This window comes from Eubalaena glacialis, chromosome 8 (assembly GCF_028564815.1).
Source record: "Eubalaena glacialis isolate mEubGla1 chromosome 8, mEubGla1.1.hap2.+ XY, whole genome shotgun sequence".
Taxonomy (NCBI): domain Eukaryota; kingdom Metazoa; phylum Chordata; class Mammalia; order Artiodactyla; family Balaenidae; genus Eubalaena; species Eubalaena glacialis.
In genome coordinates, this window is record NC_083723.1 from 1,010,502 (window position 1) to 1,030,905 (window position 20,404).

The following is a 20,404-nucleotide window of genomic DNA, read 5'->3' on the forward strand; positions in this document are numbered from 1 at the left end:
TGCCTGGGAACAGCATCAGAATAAGATTGAAATCTAACAGGAAGCCTCCCTATGAATCATTTGAATGTGTAATTTTTATACAATGGATTTCTTATTGTGCTATAATGCTATATATATATATATAATGACAGTAACGTAAAATAGTTTTCAGAAAACCTTTATTAGTAACATTTAGCGCATTCATGAAACTATGCTAACTTTAAGAGCATTTGGTTCCAAGTTTGTTGGAAGCGTCTCAGCTCTAACACGAATTGTGGGTCACAGGCTGTGCCGTAGCCACAGCTGTGCTGCCCTGCAGACTCAGACAGCGAGCCGGCATCACACCCAGGATGGGATGAAGTTTTCTGAAATGATGAACAACTTCCTCATCAAATAATCTCCCACTGGGTTTTAAAGTGGTTGCATTCCTGGAAAATTCAGTGTGTAATGGAACTGCCCAGGAACTTGGGGTTTATGTGTCCTACACTCACGTGACCATAAGAGCTTGTCCCTTGCGTGAGTGCGTGTGGTGGTCTCACAGGATGCAGGCCAAGGACAGGTCTTTGTTGGGTTGGGTTCTGTGCCTTGTGGGACTCCTCCCTTCCGACATGCCTGCCCACTGGAGGGGATTTGTGCAGCCCTTAGTCACTCATCAGGCCTTTTTATTTTCTGTGTTTCTACTAATCTGACATCCTGGGCTTTCCTGACTCTGGAGGGATGGCCCCCCAGGGCGAGCTAATCCCTGGAGACAGTGAAGGCTTTGCCCGTGGGCACGCCTTTCACACTCAAGACAACAGCCTCCGCTGCAGGTTCCCACACTCAGGCCACTGTCCCCTGCCCTCCTCACCCAGGCCAGGGCCAGGCAACCGGGGCAGCCCTGTGCCCAGAGCCCACGGGCATTACTCAGACTGGCCGGTCCTAAGCCTGCTCGCCCTTTCCTGCCACGGAAACCACAATAGAGGCTGTTGCCCACGATTTCCCCGGCTTCCTCTGCTCCTCGGCTGACCCTGCTGCTTCCCTGTGAGGCCCTGCAGGGTGAGGCACGTCCCCTCCTCTTGAGAACTGTGACGACCAGAGACTCTGCTGGCCTCATTGTGCCTGAATAATAATAAAGTCTACGTTTAAAACTACCCATTCACTCTGCCCACCCAAAGCGCCCCTTCCCACGTGTCCAAGACAGCCCTGGGGACTCCTAGCCACTTGGGGATCAGGACAGTCACCGTGTGAGGGTCTCCCCGGGTAGGAGGGCCTCCCCAGGTTGGGGGGCGGGTGGGAACTTCCTGTCTGTCTCTCTCACACGCTCGCACATGTATATACACCGCCACACTGGTGCTTTCTCTGCATTCCCTTGTCTTTTTGATGAAGCGATGGTGTAGGAACGCAGCCCAGCGTTTCCCAGGCTCAGTGTCTGACGGGGACGCCCTGCAGACCCAGTGTCATACATCACATGGTCTCCCCGCCTGCAGGCTCAGTGTCCCCTGCAGGGCCCTGCACGTCACTCAGCTCACGAGCAAGCTTCTGGTCCTCCCGGAGTTGGGAGTTTTGTTTCATAAACTCTCTTTACGTGCCTCCAGTGGGATCGGATTCTGCCCTATCCGTCCAACATCCCCGGCTTCTTCCTTTGCTACCGTCCGCTTGGGGGCAGTGCTGATCAGCCTCCCGGCCCCGTGGGCTCCGGCGGCCCCCCTCGAGCAGCAGAGGTCGGGAGGAACTGAGGGCCTTGGCATGTGTTAACGTTCCCACAGCACTTGGTAATGTGAGCAGGTGCCCAGAAATCAGGCGTGACTTCAGGAGCAAAAGCCCAGGGTGGAGGAGCGCCGAGTGGCCTCTGTGCCAACTGGGACTCGGCAGCTCCCCATCCGCTTAGATTAATAGGTTAATTAGGAGGATTTAAAAGTCCAGACAGAGCAGAGCGAGGATGGGCTACTTAGCAAATCAATCATTAATATTCAGTTTATCTCTAATTTGTTTTTCTAACTCGGCATGGCCTGCAGCTGGAACCCTGGCCCGGGCCTCGTGCACCCGACCTGGACCACCCAGCGTCCTCCCAGCGCCCGCCAGGCCTCTGGGGGCCTCCCCGCCTCTGCTGATCCACAGTCTGTTCCATCCCCAGCGTCTGCCCCGCCTGCTCTTCTACCAGGCAGCGCTCGCTCACCCCGGGGTGGGAAGGAGGGGTGGGGGGGGGGTGGTGTGCTTCCAGCAGGAAACCTCTGCCCGAAGGCCAGAGGGAGAGAAGGCGCCGCCGGCCCCGCAGACTGGGTTCCCTGACGCGTTCGCTGCTCATCCTCTCCTTCTGTTTCCGCAAACGCATCATTCACACGAGTGTCCAGGACCTGACTCTCGTTCCCACTGGGTGGTTGAAGAGGGTGGGGCCCAGGAGCTGAGGCAGGCGAGGCTCCCTGCTGATTTGAAGGGGCAGCACCCTGTGTGCAGGTGGGCAGGTGCCACCAGAGGCTGCCCGGCGGTTCCCCGAGTGGCTTTTTTATTTTTTTAGCAGCAATAATTTTATTAATAAAAATGAGAGCGATCGCTTACAGTATTTGCTTTGTCTGGTAAATATCAACTCATTTAGCTACTTAATGCTCATTATCATCTCCATTTTTACGGATAAGATAACTGAGACACAGAGAGGTTATTTAAAACTTAAATGGCAGAACTAAGATTCAAACTTAGCCTGGCACATAGCCAATGCTCTTAACTGCTACAGTGCCTTGCCTTCTCTTTGGCCCGAAGGATTGCGTTCCACTCAATTAAATAGGGCATTCCAAAATGCTTTTCTTGATTTAGTTGATAATATAGATTTTAAATACACAAAATCTCAGTAATATAAGGACTAAAACATTTAGGAGGGTAGAAAATTTTAATATAATTGCTTTTTGATAGAAGCTGAGAGGATTTGGCATCATAATCTATATTATTGATGTTAATTTGACACTCTAAGTCACGAATGACTTTTTTTTTAATTTTTAAATTTCATTTATTTTTTTATACAGCAGGTTCTTATTAGTCGTCCATTTTATACACATCAGTGTATACATGTCAATCCCAATCATCCAATTCATCATACCACCACCACCACCACCCCCGCCGCCGCTTTCCCCCCTTGGTGTCCGTACGTTTGTTCTTTACATCTGTGTCTCAATTTCTGCCCTGCAAACTGGTTCACCTGTACCATTTTTCTAGGTTCCACATATATGCATTAATGTACGATATTTGTTTTTCTCTTTCTGACTTACTTCACTCTGTATGACAGTCTCTAGATCCATCCACGTCTCTACAAATGACCCAATTTCGTTCCTTTTTATGGCTGACAAATATTCCATTGTATGTATGTACCACATCTTTATCCATTCATCTGTCGATGGGAATTTAGGTTGCTTCCATGACCTAGCTATTGTAAATAGTGCTGCAGTGAACATTGGGGTGCATGTGTCTATTTGAATTATGGTTTCCTCTGGGTATATGCCCAGTAGTGGGATTGCTGGGTCATATGGTAGTTCTATTTTTAGTTTTTTAAGGAACCTCCGTACTGTTCTCCATAGTGGCTGTATCAATTTACATTCCCACCAACAGTGAGAGAGGGTTCCCTTTTCTCCACACCCTCTCCAGCATTTGTTGTTTGTAGATTTTCTGATGATGCCCGTTCTAACTGGTGTGAGGTAATACCTCATTGTAGTTTTGATTTGCAGTTCTCTAATGATTAGTGATGTTGAGCAGCTTTTCATGTGCCTCTTGGCCATCTATATGTCTTCTTTGGAGAAATGTCTATTTAGGTCTTCTGCCCATTTTTTGATTGGGTTGTCTGTTTTCTTAATATTGAGCTGCATGAGCTGTTTATATATTTTGTAGATTAATCCTTTGTCCGTTGATTCGTTTGCAAATATTTTCTCCCATTCTGAGGGTTGTCATTTCATCTTGTTTGTAGTTTCCTTTGCTTTGCAAAAGCTTTTAAGTATCATTAGGTCCCATTTGTTTGTTTTTATTTCCATTACTCTAGGAGGTGGATCAAAAAAGATCTTGCTGTGATTTATGTCAAAGAGTGTTCTTCCTATGTTTTCCTCTAAGAGTTTTACAGTGTCTGGTCTTACATTTAGGTCTGAAATCCATTTTGAGTTTATTTTTGTGTATGGTGTTAGGGAGTGTTTTAATTTCATTCTTTTACGTGTAGCTGTCCAGTTTTCCCAGCACCACTTATTGAAGAGACTGTCTTTTCTCCATTGTATATCCTTGCCTCCTTTGTCATAGATTAGTTGACCATAGACCTGTGGGTTTGTCTCTGGGTTTTCTGTCCTGTTCCATTGAACTATATTTCTTTTTTGTGCCAGTACCATATTGTCTTGATTCCTGTAGCTTTGCAGTATACTCCGAAGTCAGGGAGTCTGATTCCTCCAGCTCCATTTTTTTCCCTCAAGATTGCTTTGGCTATTTGGGGTCTTTTGTGTCTCCATACAAATTTTAAGATTTTTTGTTGTAGTTCTGTAAAAAATGCCATTGGTAATTTGATAGGGATTGCATTGAATCTGTAGATTGCTTTGGGTAGTATAGTCATTTTCACAATATTGATTCTTCCAATCCAAGAACATGGTATATCTCCTCATCTGTTTGTATCATCTTTAATTCTTTCATCAGTGTCTTATAGTCTTCTGCATACAGGTCTTTTGTCTCCCTAGGTAGGTTTATTCCTAGGTATTTTATTCTTTTTGTTGCAATGGTAAATCGGAGTGTTTCCTTAATTTCTCTTTCAGATTTTTCATTGTTAGTGCATAGGAATGACAGAGATTTCTGTGCATTAATTTTGTATTCTGCAACTTTACCAAATTCATTGATTAGCTCTAGTAGTTTTCTGGTGGCATATTTAGGATTCTCTATGTATAGTATGTCATCTGCAAACAGTGGCAGTTTTACTTCTTCTTTTCCAATTTGTTTTCCTTTTATTTCTTTTTCTTCTCTGATTGCCATGGCTAAGACTTCCAAAACTATGTTGAATAATAGAGGAAAGAGTGGACGTCCTTGTCTTGTTCCTGATCTTAGAGGAAATGCTTTCAGTTTTTCACCATTGAGAATGATGTTTGCTGTGAGTTTGTCATATATGGCCCTTATTATGTTGAGGTAGTTTCCCTCTATACCCACATTCTGGAGAGTTTTCATCATAAATGGGTGTTGAATTTTGTCATAAGCTTTTTCTGCATCTATTGAGATGATCATATGGTTTTTATTCAATTTGTTAATATAGTGTATCACATTGATTTATTTGTGTATATTGAAGAATCCTTGCATCCCCGGGATAAATCCCACTTGACCATGGTGTATGATCCTTTTAATGTGTTGTTGGATTCTGTTTGCTAGTATTTTGTTGAGTATTTTTGCATCTATGATCATCAGTGATATTGGCCTGTAGTTTTCTTTTTTTGTGACATCTTTCTCTGGTTTTGGTATCAGGGTGATGATGGCCTCATAGAATGAGTTTGGGAGTGTTCCTTCCTCTGCAATTTTTTGGAAGAGTTTGAGAAGGATGGGTGTTAGCTCTTCTCTAAATGTTTGATAGAATTCACCTGTGAAGCCATCTGGTCCTGGACTTTTGTTTGTTGGAAGATTTTTAATCACTGTTTCAATTTCATTGCTTGTGATTGGTCTGTTCATATTTTCTATTTCTTCCTGGTTCAGTCTTGGAAGGTTATACCTTTCTAAGAATTTGTCCGTATCTTCCAGGTTGTCCATTTTATTGGCATAGAGTTGCTCGTAGTAGTCTCTTAGGATGCTTTGTATTTCTGCTGTGTCTGTTGTAACTCCTCCCTTTTCATTTCTAATTTTATTGATTTGAGTCCTCTCCCTGTTTTTCTTCATGAGTCTGGCTAATGGTTGATCAATTTTGTTTATCTTCTCAAAGAACCAGCTTTTATTTTTATTGATCTTTGCTATTGTTTTCTTTGTTTCTGTTTCATTTATTTTGGCTCTGATCTTTATGATTTCTTTCTCTCTGCTAACTTTGGGTTTTGTTTGTTCTTCTTTAGTTCCTTTAGGTGTAAGGTTAGATTTTTTATTTGAGATTTTTCTTGTTTCTTGAGGTAGGCTTGTATTGCTCTAAACTTCCGTCTTAGAACTGCTTTTGCTGCATCCCATAGGTTTTGGATCATCATATTTTCATTGTCATTTGTCTCTAGGTATTTTATTTCCTCTTTGATATCTTCAGTGATCTCTTGGTTATTTAGTAATGTATTGTTTAGCCTCCATGTATTTGTGTATTTTACGTTTTTTTCCCTGTAATTGGCTTGTAATCTCATAGCGTTTTAGTCAGAAAAGATGCTTGATATGATTACAATTTTGTTAAATTTACTGAGGCTTGATTTGTGACCCATGATGTGATCTATCCTGGAGAATGTTCCATGCACACTTGAGAAGAAAGTGTAATCTGCTGTTTTTGGATGGAATGTCCTATAAATATCAAGTAAATCTATCTGGTCTATTGTGTCATTTAAAGCTTCTGTTTCCTTATTAATCTTCTGTTTGGATGATCTGTCCATTGGTGTAAGTGAGGTGTTAAAGTCCCCAACTGTTATTGTGTTACTGTCGATTTCCTCTTTTAGAGCTGTTAGCAGTTGCCTTATGTATTGTGGTGCTCCTATGTTGGGCGCATATATATTTATAATTGTTATATCGTCTTCTTGGATTGATCCCTTGGTCATTATGTAGTGTCCTTCCTTGTCTCTTGTAACATTCTTTATTTTACAGTCTATTTTACCTGATATGAGTATTGCTACTCCAGCTTTCTTTTGATTTCCATTTGCATGGAATATCTTTTTCCATCCCCTCACTTTCAGTCTGTATGTGTCCCTAGGTCTGAAGTGGGTCTCTTGTAGACAGCATATATATGGGTCTTGTTATTGTATCCATTCAGTGAGCCTGTGTCTTTTGGTTGGAGCATTTAATCCATTCACGTTTAAGGTAATTATCGATATGTCTGTTCATATTACGATTTTCTTAATTGTTTTGGGTTTCTTCTTGGAGGTCCTTTCCTTCTGTTGTGTTTCCCACTTAGAGAAGTTCCCTTAGCATTTGTTGTAGAGCTGGTTTGGTGGTGCTGAATTCTCTTAGCTTTTGCTTGTCTATAAAGCTTTTGATTTCTCCATCGAATATGAACGAGATCCTTGCCAGGTAGAGTAATCTTGGTTGTAGGTTCTTTCCTTTCATCACTTTAAACATGTCATGCCACTCCCTTCTGGCTCTGTAGAGTTTCTGCTGATAAATCAGCTGTTAACCTTATGGGAATTCCCTTGTATGTTATTTGTCATTTTTCCCTTGCTGCTTTCAATAATTTTTCTTTGTCTTTAATTTTTGCCAATTTGATTACTATGTGTCTTGGTGTGTTTTTCCTTGGGTTTATCCTGTATGGGACTCTCGGTGCTTCCTGGACTTGGGTGGCTATTTCCTTTCCCATGTTAGGGAAGTTTTCGACTATAATCTCTTCAAATATTTTCTCTGGTTCTTTCTCTCTCTCTTCTCCTTCTGGGACCCCTATAATGCGAATGTTGTTGCATTTAATGTTGTCCCAGTGGTCTCTTAGGCTGTCTTCATTTCTTTTCATTCTTTTGTCTTTATTCTGTTCCACAGCAGTGAATTCCACCATTCTGTCTTCCAGGTCACTTATCCGTTCTTCTGCCTCAGTTATTCTGCTATTGATTCCTTCTAGTGTATTTTTCATTTCAGTTATTGTATTGTTCATCTCTGTTTGTTTGTTCTTTAATTCTTCTAGGTCTTTGTTAAACATTTCTTGCATCTTCTTGATCTTTGCCTCCATTCTTTTTCTGAGGTCCTGGATCATCTTCACTATGATTATTTTGAATTCTTTTTCTGGAAGGTTGCTTATCTCCACTTCATTTAGTTATTTGTCTGGGGTTTTATCTTGTTCCTTCATCTGTTACATAGCCCTCTGCCTTTTTATCTTGTCTATCTTTCTGTGAATGTGGTTTTTGTTCCACAGGCTGCAGGACTGTAGCTCTTCTTGCTTCTGCTGTCTGCCCTCTGGTGGATGAGGATATCTAAGAGGCTTGTGCAGGTTTCCTGATGGGAGGGACTGGTGGTGGGTAGAGCTGGCTGTTGCTGTGGTGGGCAGAACTCAGTAAAACTTTAATCCACTTGCCTGCTGATGGGTGGGGCTGGGTTCCCTCCCTGTTGGTTGTTTGGACTGAGGTGACCCAACACTGGAGCCTCCCCAGGCTCTTTGGTGGGGCTAATGGCGGACTCTGGAAGGGCTCATGCCAAGGAGTACTTCCCAGAACTTCTGCTGCCAGTGTCCTTGTCCTCGTGGTGAGCCACGGCCAACCCCCACCTCTGCAGCAGACCCTCTAACACTAGCAGGTAGGTCTGGTTCAGCCTCCTATGGGGTCACTGCTCCTTCCCCTGGGTCCTGATGTGCACACTACTTTGTGTGTGCCCTCCAAGAGTGGAGTCTCTGTTTCCCCCAGTCCTGTCAAAGTCCTGCAATCAAATCCTGCTAGCCTTCAAAGTCTGATTCTCTACAAATTCCTCCTCCCATTGCCAGACCCCCTGGTTGGGAAGCCTGACGTGGGGCTCAGAACCTTCACTCCAGTGGGTGGAATTCTGTGGTATAAGTGTTCTCCAGTCTGTGAGTCACCCACCCAGCAGTTATGGGGTTTGATTTTATTGTGATTGCTCCCCTCCTACCATCTCATTGTGGCTTCTCCTTTGTCTTTGGATGTGGGGTATCTTTTTTGGTGAGTTCCAGTGTCTTCCTGTTGATGATTGTTCAGCAGTTAGTTGTGATTTTGGTGTTTTCACAAGAGGGAGTGAGAGCACGTCCTTCTCCTCTGCCATCTTGAACCAATCCCACCTTGTGGCTTCTGCAGCCTCATGTCCTCAGACAGCCTTGCTGCCCCCCTTCCGCTTGGGGAGGAGAGGAGACAGCCGTGTGCCCATGTCGGGTGGTTGTAGGACCCTGGATGGTGCCCGGGACAGAGTGCGGGGGCAGTGCTGGCCGTGATGTGACGTAATTACCGATCTGCTACTCCCCCTCGTCCCCCAAGGGATGGTTATTAGTGTGTGGGATCTTGGGGAATATTCCACCTGCTCTAGTTGGTTAGGGCTGCATCACAAAGTACACAGACTGCAGGGCTTAAACAGGAGACACATATTCTGTCACAGCTCTGGGCTCCAGACTCCAGGATCCAGGTGTGGGCAGGGCTGGTTCCTCCCGAGGCCTCTCTCCTGGGCGTGTGGATGGCCACCTTCTCCCCGGGTCCTCACATGGTCATGCCTCTGTGTGTGTCTGTGTCCTGATCTCTTCTTCTAAGAACACCAGTCCTATTAGATCAGGGCCCACCCCCATGTCCTCATTTTACCTTAATCACTCTTTAAAGACTGTCCCTCCAAATACAGTCACATTCCGAGGTACCAGGGCTAAGACTACAACAACCTGTAACAGGTGGTAAATACTGGACCAGATGCCAGCTCAGCATCTTCCTTCACATCAAAAGACAAGGGACCCCCATGCTTTCCTTTGCGGTCACCTCTTTGAATCTTTTGAGTCAAGTGTGTGATTGTGTGTCTCTTCTGTGCTCAATGGTCAAAGTGCTAAAATATAAAACAGTCTGCACGGAGGCCTTTATCTCTTCAATCACTTATAGGACTTAGACCAGGCCTCAAACATAAGCTAGGCTCTGTTAAAGAAAATTGATAGGTGTTAATAATTAAATCCACTTTCATTTCGACATATAATGGGGCAAAGTAACTATTAAGTGGATGAAATGAATTTGGAGGATCCGTTTGAAGAATGGTGATATACCTCATGTGGAAATGTTAGCACTATGAGTTATCCTTCTCTGTAGGGTTTTTTTTTTAACATCTTTATTAGAGTATAATTGCTTCACAGTGTTGTGTTAGTTTCTCCTGTATAACAAAGTGAATCATCTATATGCATGCATATATCCCCATATCCCCTCCCTCTTACATCTCCCTCCCACCCTTCCTATCCCACCCCTCTAGGTGGTCACAAAGCACCAAGGTGATCTCCTCGTGCGATGCAGCAGCTTCCCACAAGCTATTTTACATTTGGTAGTGTATATATGTCCATGACACTCTCTCACTTCGTCCCAGCTTACCGTTACCCCTCCCCATGTCCTCAAGTCCATTCTCTACGTCTGTGTCTTTATTCCTGTCCTGCCCCTAGATTCATGAGAACCATTTTTTTTTTTTTAGATTCCATATATATGTGTTAGCATACAGTATTTGTTTTTCTCTTTCTGACTTACTTCACTCTGTATGACAGACTCTAAGTCCATCCACCTCACTCTCCGTAGGCTTTTAATTGATTAATTCCTTCAGCTTTTAATAGTGTCTAGTAATCCATGCAGACAGCAAAGACAGGACGAGTGACAGCTAAATGGGAGGGCAATGGGGAACATTCCACAATTATTTAATGCCAGTTTCACTTTTAATAAAACCTGCCTGTTTATTGAACATCTGCTTGGAAGGCGTTTTGGGGGAAGGGTACGTGAGGGCATCGCAGGTGGCTGGGTCAGGCTGAGGAGGGAGGCTTGGGGCTGATGCTCTGTACCCCGTGGTCACTGGTCCCTGTATGGGATGTGGATTGAACAGGTTAAGATGGGATAACATTTTATAGTGATTTAGCTAAGATATCCTACTACAGAATCTGAAAAAATTGGTATAGATGATTTTATTTACAAAGCAGAAATAGAGACATAGCTAAAAGAACAAACGTATGGATACTAAGGGGGAAAGCGGGGGTGGGATGAATTGCGAGATTGGGATTGACAGATATACACTACTGATACTAGGGTGGGATGAATTGGGAGATTGGGATTGACATAGATACACTACTGATACTATGTATAAAATAGATAACTAGTGAGAACAGGGAACTCTACTCAGTGCTCTGTGGTGACCTAAATGCGAAGATAATCCAAAAAAGAGGGGATGTATGTATACGTATAGCTGATTCACTTTGCTGTACAGTAGAAACTAACACAACATTGTAAAGCAATTACACTCCAATAAAAATTAAAAACAAAAAACAAAAAAACCCCAAACAGAAGACAAACAACAAAAAGAGATATTCCACTTTAGAATCTTCTAAGTAGAAAAAAATTGAACGATTTCAATTTATCTTATTTTTTAGGAACTTCTGGTTTAAGGAAACCATGGTATTTCCCCTTCACTGCTTCCTATTGGCAGGATGTGTGTGGGTTGGTGGTGAAAAGGCAGATCGTGGCAGGTTCTCACCTGTTCTTCTTCAGTGGGGATGTAGACAGTCAAGGTTGGTAACGAGGAGTGTAGTTGGAGGCGTGTTTCTCCTTCTGGCCAGTTTGGTTTTGTTTTTCATTTCTGGTTGAGCCGTTGTAACCGTGTGTGCACCGCTGCCCAGAGGCCCACTTTCCACCCCTCGTGGGCAGGAACCCCGGTGTTAGTGTTACAGTTTGCAGCATCCTCTGTGCATCATGTGCATTTGTGCATCTATTGTAATTCAGCAAAATGAAGCTTCATTTCTAACATGAATTTGTGTAATAAATAGAAGCAAAAGTCCCAGGTGTAACATACTTTAGAACGTTCAAAGTGTTTCACAAGTGCTAGTTTATTCGAGGCTCCATGAGAGAGATTATCGTTGCCCCTACAAATGGGGATGTGCTTCCCAGGAGATTGGCAGGGGGCGGCTGGTCCCCACCCCAGTCCCGTCGGGGCCTGGGGCTCATCCACAGAGCACAACTTAGCAGGAATCTATGGATAAACAAGCTCCCATCGTGACAGTTTTATACTGTAAGTCAATATTGTAATTTTTTTCTGACTGCACAAGTAAAATATGAATCTCACAGAAAATTTGGGACAGCACCACCTAGTAATGGTCACCTTCTCTGGAGACTGTCAGTCGTGTGTAACTAACCTGCCTGCCATCATTCCTCTGCATATATACAAACACCTGTGTGTGTGCGTGCTTGTTTTTATTTTCTTGCAAAATGTGTAACATAGGGTACAAACTTTGTAGTCAGTGATTTCACTTAATTTTTGCCATCGTATAATCTGCCTCTTGATTTTGGTAGAGAAAGATTTTTGAATTGCTTTGCAAGTTTCACAGAGCTAGAATTCAAGCCCGAGGCAGCCACCGAGTTATTAACTGTGAACATTGCTTTGGGGGCTTTTGAAGTCCCCTCAGGGTGAATTGCATCTTCCTCATAGGCTCATGCATGCAAAATGGGGAAGGAGAGCTGGAAGGAGGCCCCCCAGGTGTTGTCCTGCTTTCTGTGACCAAGGAGCACGATCACCACCAGGTGGGGGTCCGGAACCTGACCCTGACCTTCCACAGGGACCAGATCACTGCCCTGCTGGGCACCAACGGTGCTGGGAAGACCACTGTCATGTGCGTCCCACTCCCCTCCTGAAACCCGGGGCTTTGGTTCTTACGGATACCAGTTTACCTGTGAGACAGAGGCTAGATCCCTTTTCTTCCTTTTTTTTTATTTCGTCTCAGTACAGAGTTTAAAGACACAGCAGAAAGACAGACCTCTCGCTAGAGCTGCCGTGGGTCTGAGCAGACTCAAGGGTGGGGGAGGGACTTTTTAAAATAAATTTAATTCTTTTATTCCCTAAAAGATATTCATGGTTTTACTTTGGCCTTTGAAAGTCCTATGACATTTATTTTTCCCCTACGAAGTTTAACTCTGCTTGCATATCTAGAGGAAGATGAAATTTGCAATGACGTTCGCAATTTTTTAACACCTGAGTATTTTTCTTTTTCATGTTCTGCTTTTTGTGTGGTTGTGTTTTTGTGAAACCTTTATTTTTGATTTGGGATCCAACGGCTCCAGATTTGTTTAAAGAATCAAATCATGTGATCCCAGAGAAAGGATGAGCTCAAACATTCATGGCCCACAAAACAGCCCTGAGCTGACTGTGGAAATGGGGCGTGTTTAAGGCCAAACCACCCAAATTACTGAATTTCTCTTTTGAACAAGTGACTGTCTTTTTGTTCTTTATTAGTAAGACTAAAGTATGTTTAGTTAAAGCAAGAAAAGGGAGTATTTGCTTCAGAATTCTTATAGGTAGAAAACATAAAGCTTCAGAAATCTTTTACTGTGAAAATGTGAAAAGGTTTCTACTTTCCTCGGATGCTGAAATAGAGTTGAAGATTTCGCTGAGTACTTTTTTAGTGTTTTCAGATCAGGAAAGTAAACGTTGCTCAAATAATGACTCAGAAAGCCAGCCTCCACACTGTGCTTTTACTAATGCACATTTCCTACAAGAAAACCTGGAGCTTGTGCTTAGCACAACGATGAGAATCAAATCAGGAGTTTCTCGATGTTTCAAGGGTCGCTGACTGCGTCATTTTTTGTGCCTGTTTGCAGCAGGCTGTGAGTCACCCCAGGGATGTCTCTTCCTGGCAGGTCTCAGAGGAGAGGCTCAGAGGCCTGTTCACTGGCTGGTGGTCACTGTTGGAAATAAGAAGCTCTGAGACTCATCCAGATGTGTACACACGGTCCCACTGTATCCCCCGAAGAGGTTTGAAAATTACATAGCACACAGTTGTCAATCCAAGTTACTGAGGTGCAGTTCACGTGCAGCAAACAGTATGTGTCCAGATGTGCGTCTGATGGGCCGACAGGCTTAGCTACAGCTGCACAGCAGCCAGGGGAGGAACAGGACACTGACATTTGTGCCCACCCCCCGCCCCAAGGCCCCCGTGCCTCCTGGATCCTGGCCCCTGAGCGACCAGACCTGCTGTTTGTTGCTGTTACGCAGTTTGCATTTTCTAGCATTTCCTATAAGTGGAGTTGTGCTGGATCCTCCGTTGGCACGATGCTCGGAGACCCACGTGTGGTACTGTCGCATCAGCTGTCTGGTCCTGAGGATTCCACGTGGTGGAAACACCACAGTTGGTTTATTGTTTCACCTGTTGGTGGCAGTTGAGGTTGTGTCCAGGTTTTGGTGATTATGAACATTCATGTAGACCCCTTTGTGTGGACACACATTTTAATTTCTTTCTGTAAGTAGTTAGGAGCGGTTTGCTAGGTCTTGTGGTGGGTGTATATCTCACTTTGGAGAAAAAGAACATAGTCTAAAGCATGAATAATAAACTCCCTGAACCAGCAGACTGGGCAGTCCTCAGGTGTCCTGTGGGCAAGGCAGACAGGAGTTTCTGGAGACGGGCCTCGGCTTGTCGTGGATTTGACGTGGCAGATGGGTGGCTCCAGCATAGAGGAAGGAGGTCTGGCCGCAGGGCTGGGTGTCGAGGTTGCGTCTCTGCTCGGCTCACATCCAGTGAGGACTTGGGTGATCGACTGTTTCTCTAGCCTGCTTCCTCGTCTGTGACGATAAACTCGGAGTCACCATCCTAAACTCTCAGCTCTGACGGTCGGTGGTCGCAGCGCATCCCAGGGGAGCATGACCAGACCTCAGGCCCGCGTCCCGCTGAGCTCCTGACACTCTTTGCCTCCCTGTGTACGAGGCGGCTGGCGGGAAGTTAGGTGCGACTCCCCGCAGGCGGCAGGCGTCCCCGGGGCCGCTGGGGGTCAGGGCGGCACCCCCCCGACTTACGTGTCTTCTCTGCAGATCTTTGCTGAGGGGGCTCTACCCCCGCCATCCGGAGCCATCGCGGTCAATGGCAGGAACCTGCAGACGGAGGCATCCTCGGTCAGGGCGGAGCTGGGCACGTGTCCGCAGCGCGACGTGCTGTTTGACCCCCTCACGGTGCTCGAGCACCTGCCGCTCTTCTCGTCCCTGAAGGCACCACGGGGGACACGCCGGGAGCTGCGTGGGCATGTCGGTAGGTGGGTGGCAGCCACCTCTGCCCCCCGCCCCCTGCCCGGTGTGGGTGTGTAAGGGGTGTGGGTGCCCCGAAGTGCAGAGGACGGGCGGAGGGGGTGAGGAGCGGGTGAAAGAGCCTAAGCGGTCCTACCGAGGAGTCTGGACGTTACCCTGCAGGTAGGTGGCTGGAGGCAGCAGGGGGCGAGCAGCCTGCGGCCCGGCGGGTGTACCGGGGGCCCTGGGTGGGTGCCAGCCCTGAGAGAGACGGGACGCAGAGAGGCTGCTGAGAGCCTGAGTCACGGTTGCGAGGGAGGCCCAGGTTTGAAGGCTGTTCAAGACCACGTTGACCAGCTGGGTGTCCAAGGTGGGGATGGGAGGGGTCTGGGGTCAGGATGCGTTCTGGGGGGAGCAGAGGACACGTGTGTGGGGAGACGAGGAGGGGCTGGGCGGCAGGACGGGCCGCGAGGCCACAGAAGCTCCTCCCGTTTCACCGGGATGCACAGAAGCTGAGCCCAGAGGGCAGAGGGGACCTGAGTCCCCGGTCAGGACACAAAGTGGCATCTCTGGGAGGTGGGTGTGGAGGGGGGCGAGGGGGAAGGACAGGGCCGGGTGGGGCCTTGAGCCAGCAGGGGAGCCACTGATGTAGAAGACACGGCCGGGGTGGGTGTGAGGGCCGTGGCCCACGCTGGGCTTGGCCGCCTGGGGGGACGCATGGCCGGGCCAGTGAGGCTCCTCGTTCTCAAGCCGACTTCACGAAGCAGGATGTCAGGCAGGCCTGACCCGCGGGGGGGAGATGCTGCTTTGGGGCTGGGGTGTGAGGACGGATGGTCAGTACTGCACGGGCCTCAGAAGAAAATGGGCATCTAAGGAACTTTCACACGTGACCGCTTATCGCTGCCTTGAAATAGTTTTGCAAGATTCATTTTGTAAAATGAGGGTTTACAGTCAGCGTGTAGTGAAGGAGAAAGCGTGCAGGGCTTGGGAGCGCTCCGTCCCCCGAGACCCTGTTCCTCACCACGTGAAACAGAAAAACCTTGCGGTCGGGAGCAGTGCTGGAAAACGACCCACTGTTTCTCCAGCAGTGCCCGCCACCGGGCGGGTGTGTCCTCCACGCCTGGAAGAGAGCAGTGCTTCACTGGATGATCTCCCTTGAAACGGGGGACTGTGTTTAGGGACAGCGGGTGTGGAGCAAGTCAGATGCAGGCGGATGCTCACGCTCGCAGGGTCAGATGCGAATCAAGTCTGAACCGAGGCAGCCCCAACCTCAGGGGACACGAGTCCATAAATCAGAGATGGTGCCCCAGGCTTCGTTTTAACGGTGGTCTCCCCCCACCCCCCAGTTCACATTGTTGGCCGGTAAGTGGCATCTAGAGGCTGTTCTCCACTGCAGGGCACGGGTTCACATCACGTCTTCAGAAATGGCTGCTGATGACAGCCACGCTAGTGACCGTGGGGTCTCGAATACACAGGAAAATGTCTCCTCTGTGCTAGTCAAGCCCATCCTAAACGACAGCAAGTACTTGCAGAGAAGTGACGCGTGTTGCTAAAGGACAGATTGGTTACATGCCACCTACATTTTTATAAAAGTCAAGGGGCACCAATTTTCATTCAAAGTATGAGCCTACCCTGGACCACGGCAGACTCTGCTCTGCTAGTGGCTGGGCCTCAACGTAGCTCCTAACGATGCTTTGTGGGCTCCATCTTTTGATGTGGGTGCAGCAACCTCGGTGGTTATCAGTTTGCTGCATGTTACCTGGCAACGAGGCTGGTGTGCACAGAGGTGGTCGGGGTCCGATCATGTTTTAGGACAGCTGTTCTCAATTAGAGGAGCGACAGTTGAAGTCCCTGACTCGGAGCTGACAGCTCAGTGTCAGCTCCCGTGGCAGTGCTTGGTTTCCTTAATGGGGAGCTTCGTTACAATCCGGTTCAAGGCGGACGGGATCTGGGGTAGACGCCTCAGAGGGAACATGTGTCAAGAGTCAGGTCTTTACTGTTCTCCTCCTTTACTTGGAGGAGAAGGTAGGAAAAGTCAAGGAGGCGCTTTATCAATGGGATGCCGTGATGCAGTGAGCGTTAGTCTTGAGGATTCTGGCGAGCACCGCAGGGCTCCAGCTGCAGGCTGGCTTGTTCGACGGTGAAGAGACCCAAGAGGGCACATGTGCAGGTGGACATGAGGAGAGGACAGGGCATCGAGCCCTGGACCCTGCAGTGTGAAGAGGCTGGAGGGATGAGGAGGGACCCGCCAAGGATGAGGGAGAGGGACCGGTGGGGACTGAGGAGGGACCAGTCCATCGAGGAGGGTCAGATAACATGAAGACTGAAACGCGACCTCTGGATGTAGTGTAAGGAGCTGGCTGGTGACTTGGATCAGAGCCATCTCAGTAGCACAGTGGGGAGGGAGGTCTCTCTGGAGTCTGGTAGAGAGAGGATGGAAGGAGGGGGCTGGAAACCACACTTCTTCCCTGGAGTCTTGCTGCGAAAGGGAGTAAAGAAATGGGATGTTATCAAGATGGAAGAGAAAAGGAGCAAATACGGAACAAACCACTGAGGCAGATGAGGGTGGGTGGCTTGCTGGGTGCCGCCCCGTGAGTGGCGGGGAAGGTTGTCAGTGGGGGAGGCGACTCTGCGGAGGGCAGAGCCTGTGGACGCAGAGGGCAGGGAGGGGCTGGGGGGCCCAGAGGAGAGTCAGGTTTTGTGGGTGAGCGATGGCTGGAGAAAGGATGTGGTCAGAGGAGGACGCGTGGGATCGAGCCTCTGGTGGAGCTGCGGCTGCCAGAAGCGGCTGGGTCCAGGGTGTGGCCTGGTTTGGAGTGCATGGGAGTGTGCTGAGTTCAAGGTTGAGAGATAATGGGCAGGGCTTTGGTATAACATAGAAATGGAATTAGGACCTGCATGTTTGAGAACATCAGACATCTCACTGCCTTGCTTTTCTGTTGGTTTTCTCTGCCGGTCCATGTGGGACTAATGTGGGCTTAATAAATCCACCTCCTCTGGTGTTGGAGTCACCTGGCCGGGGAGGGGTTGGGGGTCTAATGGGAATGAAGGTGAAGTCAGTCCCCTGCTGAGATGGACCGCTTGTCCTTTTCCTGCCAACTGGGCTGCTGTCCACAGTGGGAGCACCTGAAACACAAGGGCAAGAACGGCTCCAAATGTACGTTGAGGTTCACCCCGCAGGAAATGCACGGGGACGCTGACCAACCGTCAAGTGGGCAGGCTGACAACGAGACCTGAGCAGCTCTCCTGGGCTCCTTCTGGGATGGGATGAGAAATCTGCAAACAGTGAAACAGACACGAAGCATTTACTCGGTGATCAGGCGGGCAGGTCCCTGGGATTTTACCAGCCAGCGTCTTTGCCTGAGGGTTTGCAGTTTTCTGGGACCTGACAGTCTTGAAGCCAGACTGCGTGGCACCTTGTAATCCCTCCCCGGGCCTCCTCCTCTCTGGCTGCTCCTTGGCCTCCAGGAAGTTGTGAACCCGCCTGCGGCTCCGCGGGAGGGAATCCACTGGGTGTGGGTGCTCAGGGGAGGGTTTCGGGGGGCACTGCTCTAAGAGGGGCTGCACAGAGGGTGAGATTAAGTAGGAGGGGGAGCTAAGTGTTCCCAAGAGTTCACGGGGCGCAGAGTGAAAGGTTACCTGTGAGGAAAGACGGCGGTGGCTCCTCCCGTTGGGAGATGCCGGCGTCTGAAATCAGTGTGGAGACTGAAGGCTCCCGGAGATAAGAGGGGGCTGATCCCCACTTTAACGGCGTCTGATCATTCCTCAGTCAGGAAGGGGCTGCTCCAGATGTAGCGCACGTGGGCCAGAGTCCAGACCTTCCTCAGACGCGCCTGGCGGGCTGCTCTGGCCGCCCCGCCGGCCTCCGCAGAGTCCCGAGGGAAGGGAGGGCCCTCGGCGGCAGGTGTGAGCGAAGCCCAGAGAGGAGACAGCACGTATTTCCTACAAACGGGACCTAAGGGCAGGTCCTGCTCACGAGGCCCCGCGCTGGGTACCCTGACGTGGCTCCATCTGGGCCCCTCGGAGGCTGGTGCTGTCGCGTCAGGACTCGCGGGCAACGTGGGTTCTGGGCCTCTTAGGAAGAGCTCGGGGCTCGCGAGGCATTGTGGAGTGGGATTCAGAGCTCGGGGAGGTGAACTGTGTCCTCGTTCCAGAACTCTCCAGGATGCAGGGCTGGCGCAGCACCTGCCCCAACACGCCCGCGCCCACTCGGGGGCACGTGGAGTAAGCTGTCCCTCGGCATCGCCCTCCTCGACGCGTCGTGGTCCCGGACGAGCCCACCGGCGGGGTGGACCCGTGTTCCCGGCGTGGCGTCTGGGACGCGCTCCTCGAACACCGAGAAGGTGGGGCCGGGCGGCGCTCCGCGTTCTCTTCCCGCGACACCGCCGTGGAGGAGGGGAGCAAGGAGCGTATCCCAGCACGTTATCCTCCTCGGGGAAAGAAATTTCCCGGGAACGCACGGAGACACACCCGTCGTGCAGCATCCCCGTGGTGCCGGGCGTCTGGGGGTTGCTCAGCCTCAGCAGCGGGGCCATCCGAGCTTGTCACGCCTGATGTCGGTGGACACTGCACGCATCCACGTTGGGCTCCATTCTGGAGTAATTCTGGGATTACGAGGAGGGGTGTCCCAGCTATAATCTGGAAAAAGCCCTCCCTTTTCTCGGGGAGGAAACCGAGGCACAGAGACAAGGGCTGGGGTTTGCTCACAGCCACAGGGGAGGTTCCCCGAGCCAAGGGTGGAGCCTGGGCTGTGGTTTGGAAGTTTCGTGTTCCTCACCTGTATTATTGTGTACAGTATTTCCAATTTAGGGCATTAGATGGGTAGCTACTGACTTCCAGCTTCTGATTCCTGCTGTGATTCTGAAGCACTGCAGCCAGGAAGCACTGCATTTCACACAGAAACACCGGAGTTTGGAAAAAGCATCGGGAAGAGAGAAACGTACCCAGTGCTGCTGCTAGGCATGCGTGGGAGCTTGTAAAATGTTGTTTTCTTTTCTTTTTGGACTTTTGAGTACAAAGCCTTTTTGACTTAACCTGAAACCTTCACCTCCCTGGGGGAGATTAGGATTTGCTTCTTAAGAAATGCAGGGAGAAGGGACCAGAGAAAAGTCGTCATATTCTCTCCTTAAGGCAGAAAAGATGCTCCTATTCATCCCTTAAAGCTTGGTTGTAAGGCCGGGGTCGGGGAGGAGACCTGAAAGGACCACCCCGTCCTTTTCTGTTGCAGAAACCTAGGGGGGTCGTGGAGGGAGAAGACAGAAAAGGCCGCAGGCCACCCTGGGCTGGGCGACCGCTCCGGGACCGTGAGGTGGTCAGGGGTGAGGGGTCCTCCCGACCCGGTGCAGCTGCATCAGAGCTCATGAGGCCGAGCGGGACGCTGGCCCAGGGCCGCACCCGTGGCGCCTGTCCCGCACTTTCACAGCCCCCAGCTTCTGCACTGAGAGGATGGCAGAGCCTGCCAGGCATGCTGCCTACAGGGGTGAGGTGGGCCCTGGAAGCCGGGGGAGACTCGGGGGCTGGCGGCCAGCAGGACCGAGGGCCCCGGGGGGGCAGAGGGCCCCGTGCCATGGGCTGACCCTGTCCGAGGCCCTGCTGCACAGGTGGGGCGGGGACAGGACCAGGTGGTCCCGGTCGTCACCCGGGGCCAGAGGATGCTGACCAG

The 20,404-nt window shown here is 49.0% G+C and overlaps 1 protein-coding gene across 1 annotated transcript in view; it reads left to right on the forward strand.

The window, feature by feature from the left end:
• Window positions 1-20,404, forward strand: part of ABCA13 (ATP binding cassette subfamily A member 13) — a 312,932-nt gene that overhangs the window by 96,660 nt on the left and 195,868 nt on the right. The window contains 7 exon segments of the mRNA XM_061199026.1: window positions 11,132-11,269; window positions 12,184-12,364; window positions 13,744-13,838; window positions 14,450-14,771; window positions 18,897-18,946; window positions 18,949-18,993; window positions 18,996-19,085. Of these exon segments, the coding sequence (XP_061055009.1) occupies window positions 11,132-11,269; window positions 12,184-12,364; window positions 13,744-13,838; window positions 14,450-14,771; window positions 18,897-18,946; window positions 18,949-18,993; window positions 18,996-19,085 (921 nt within the window).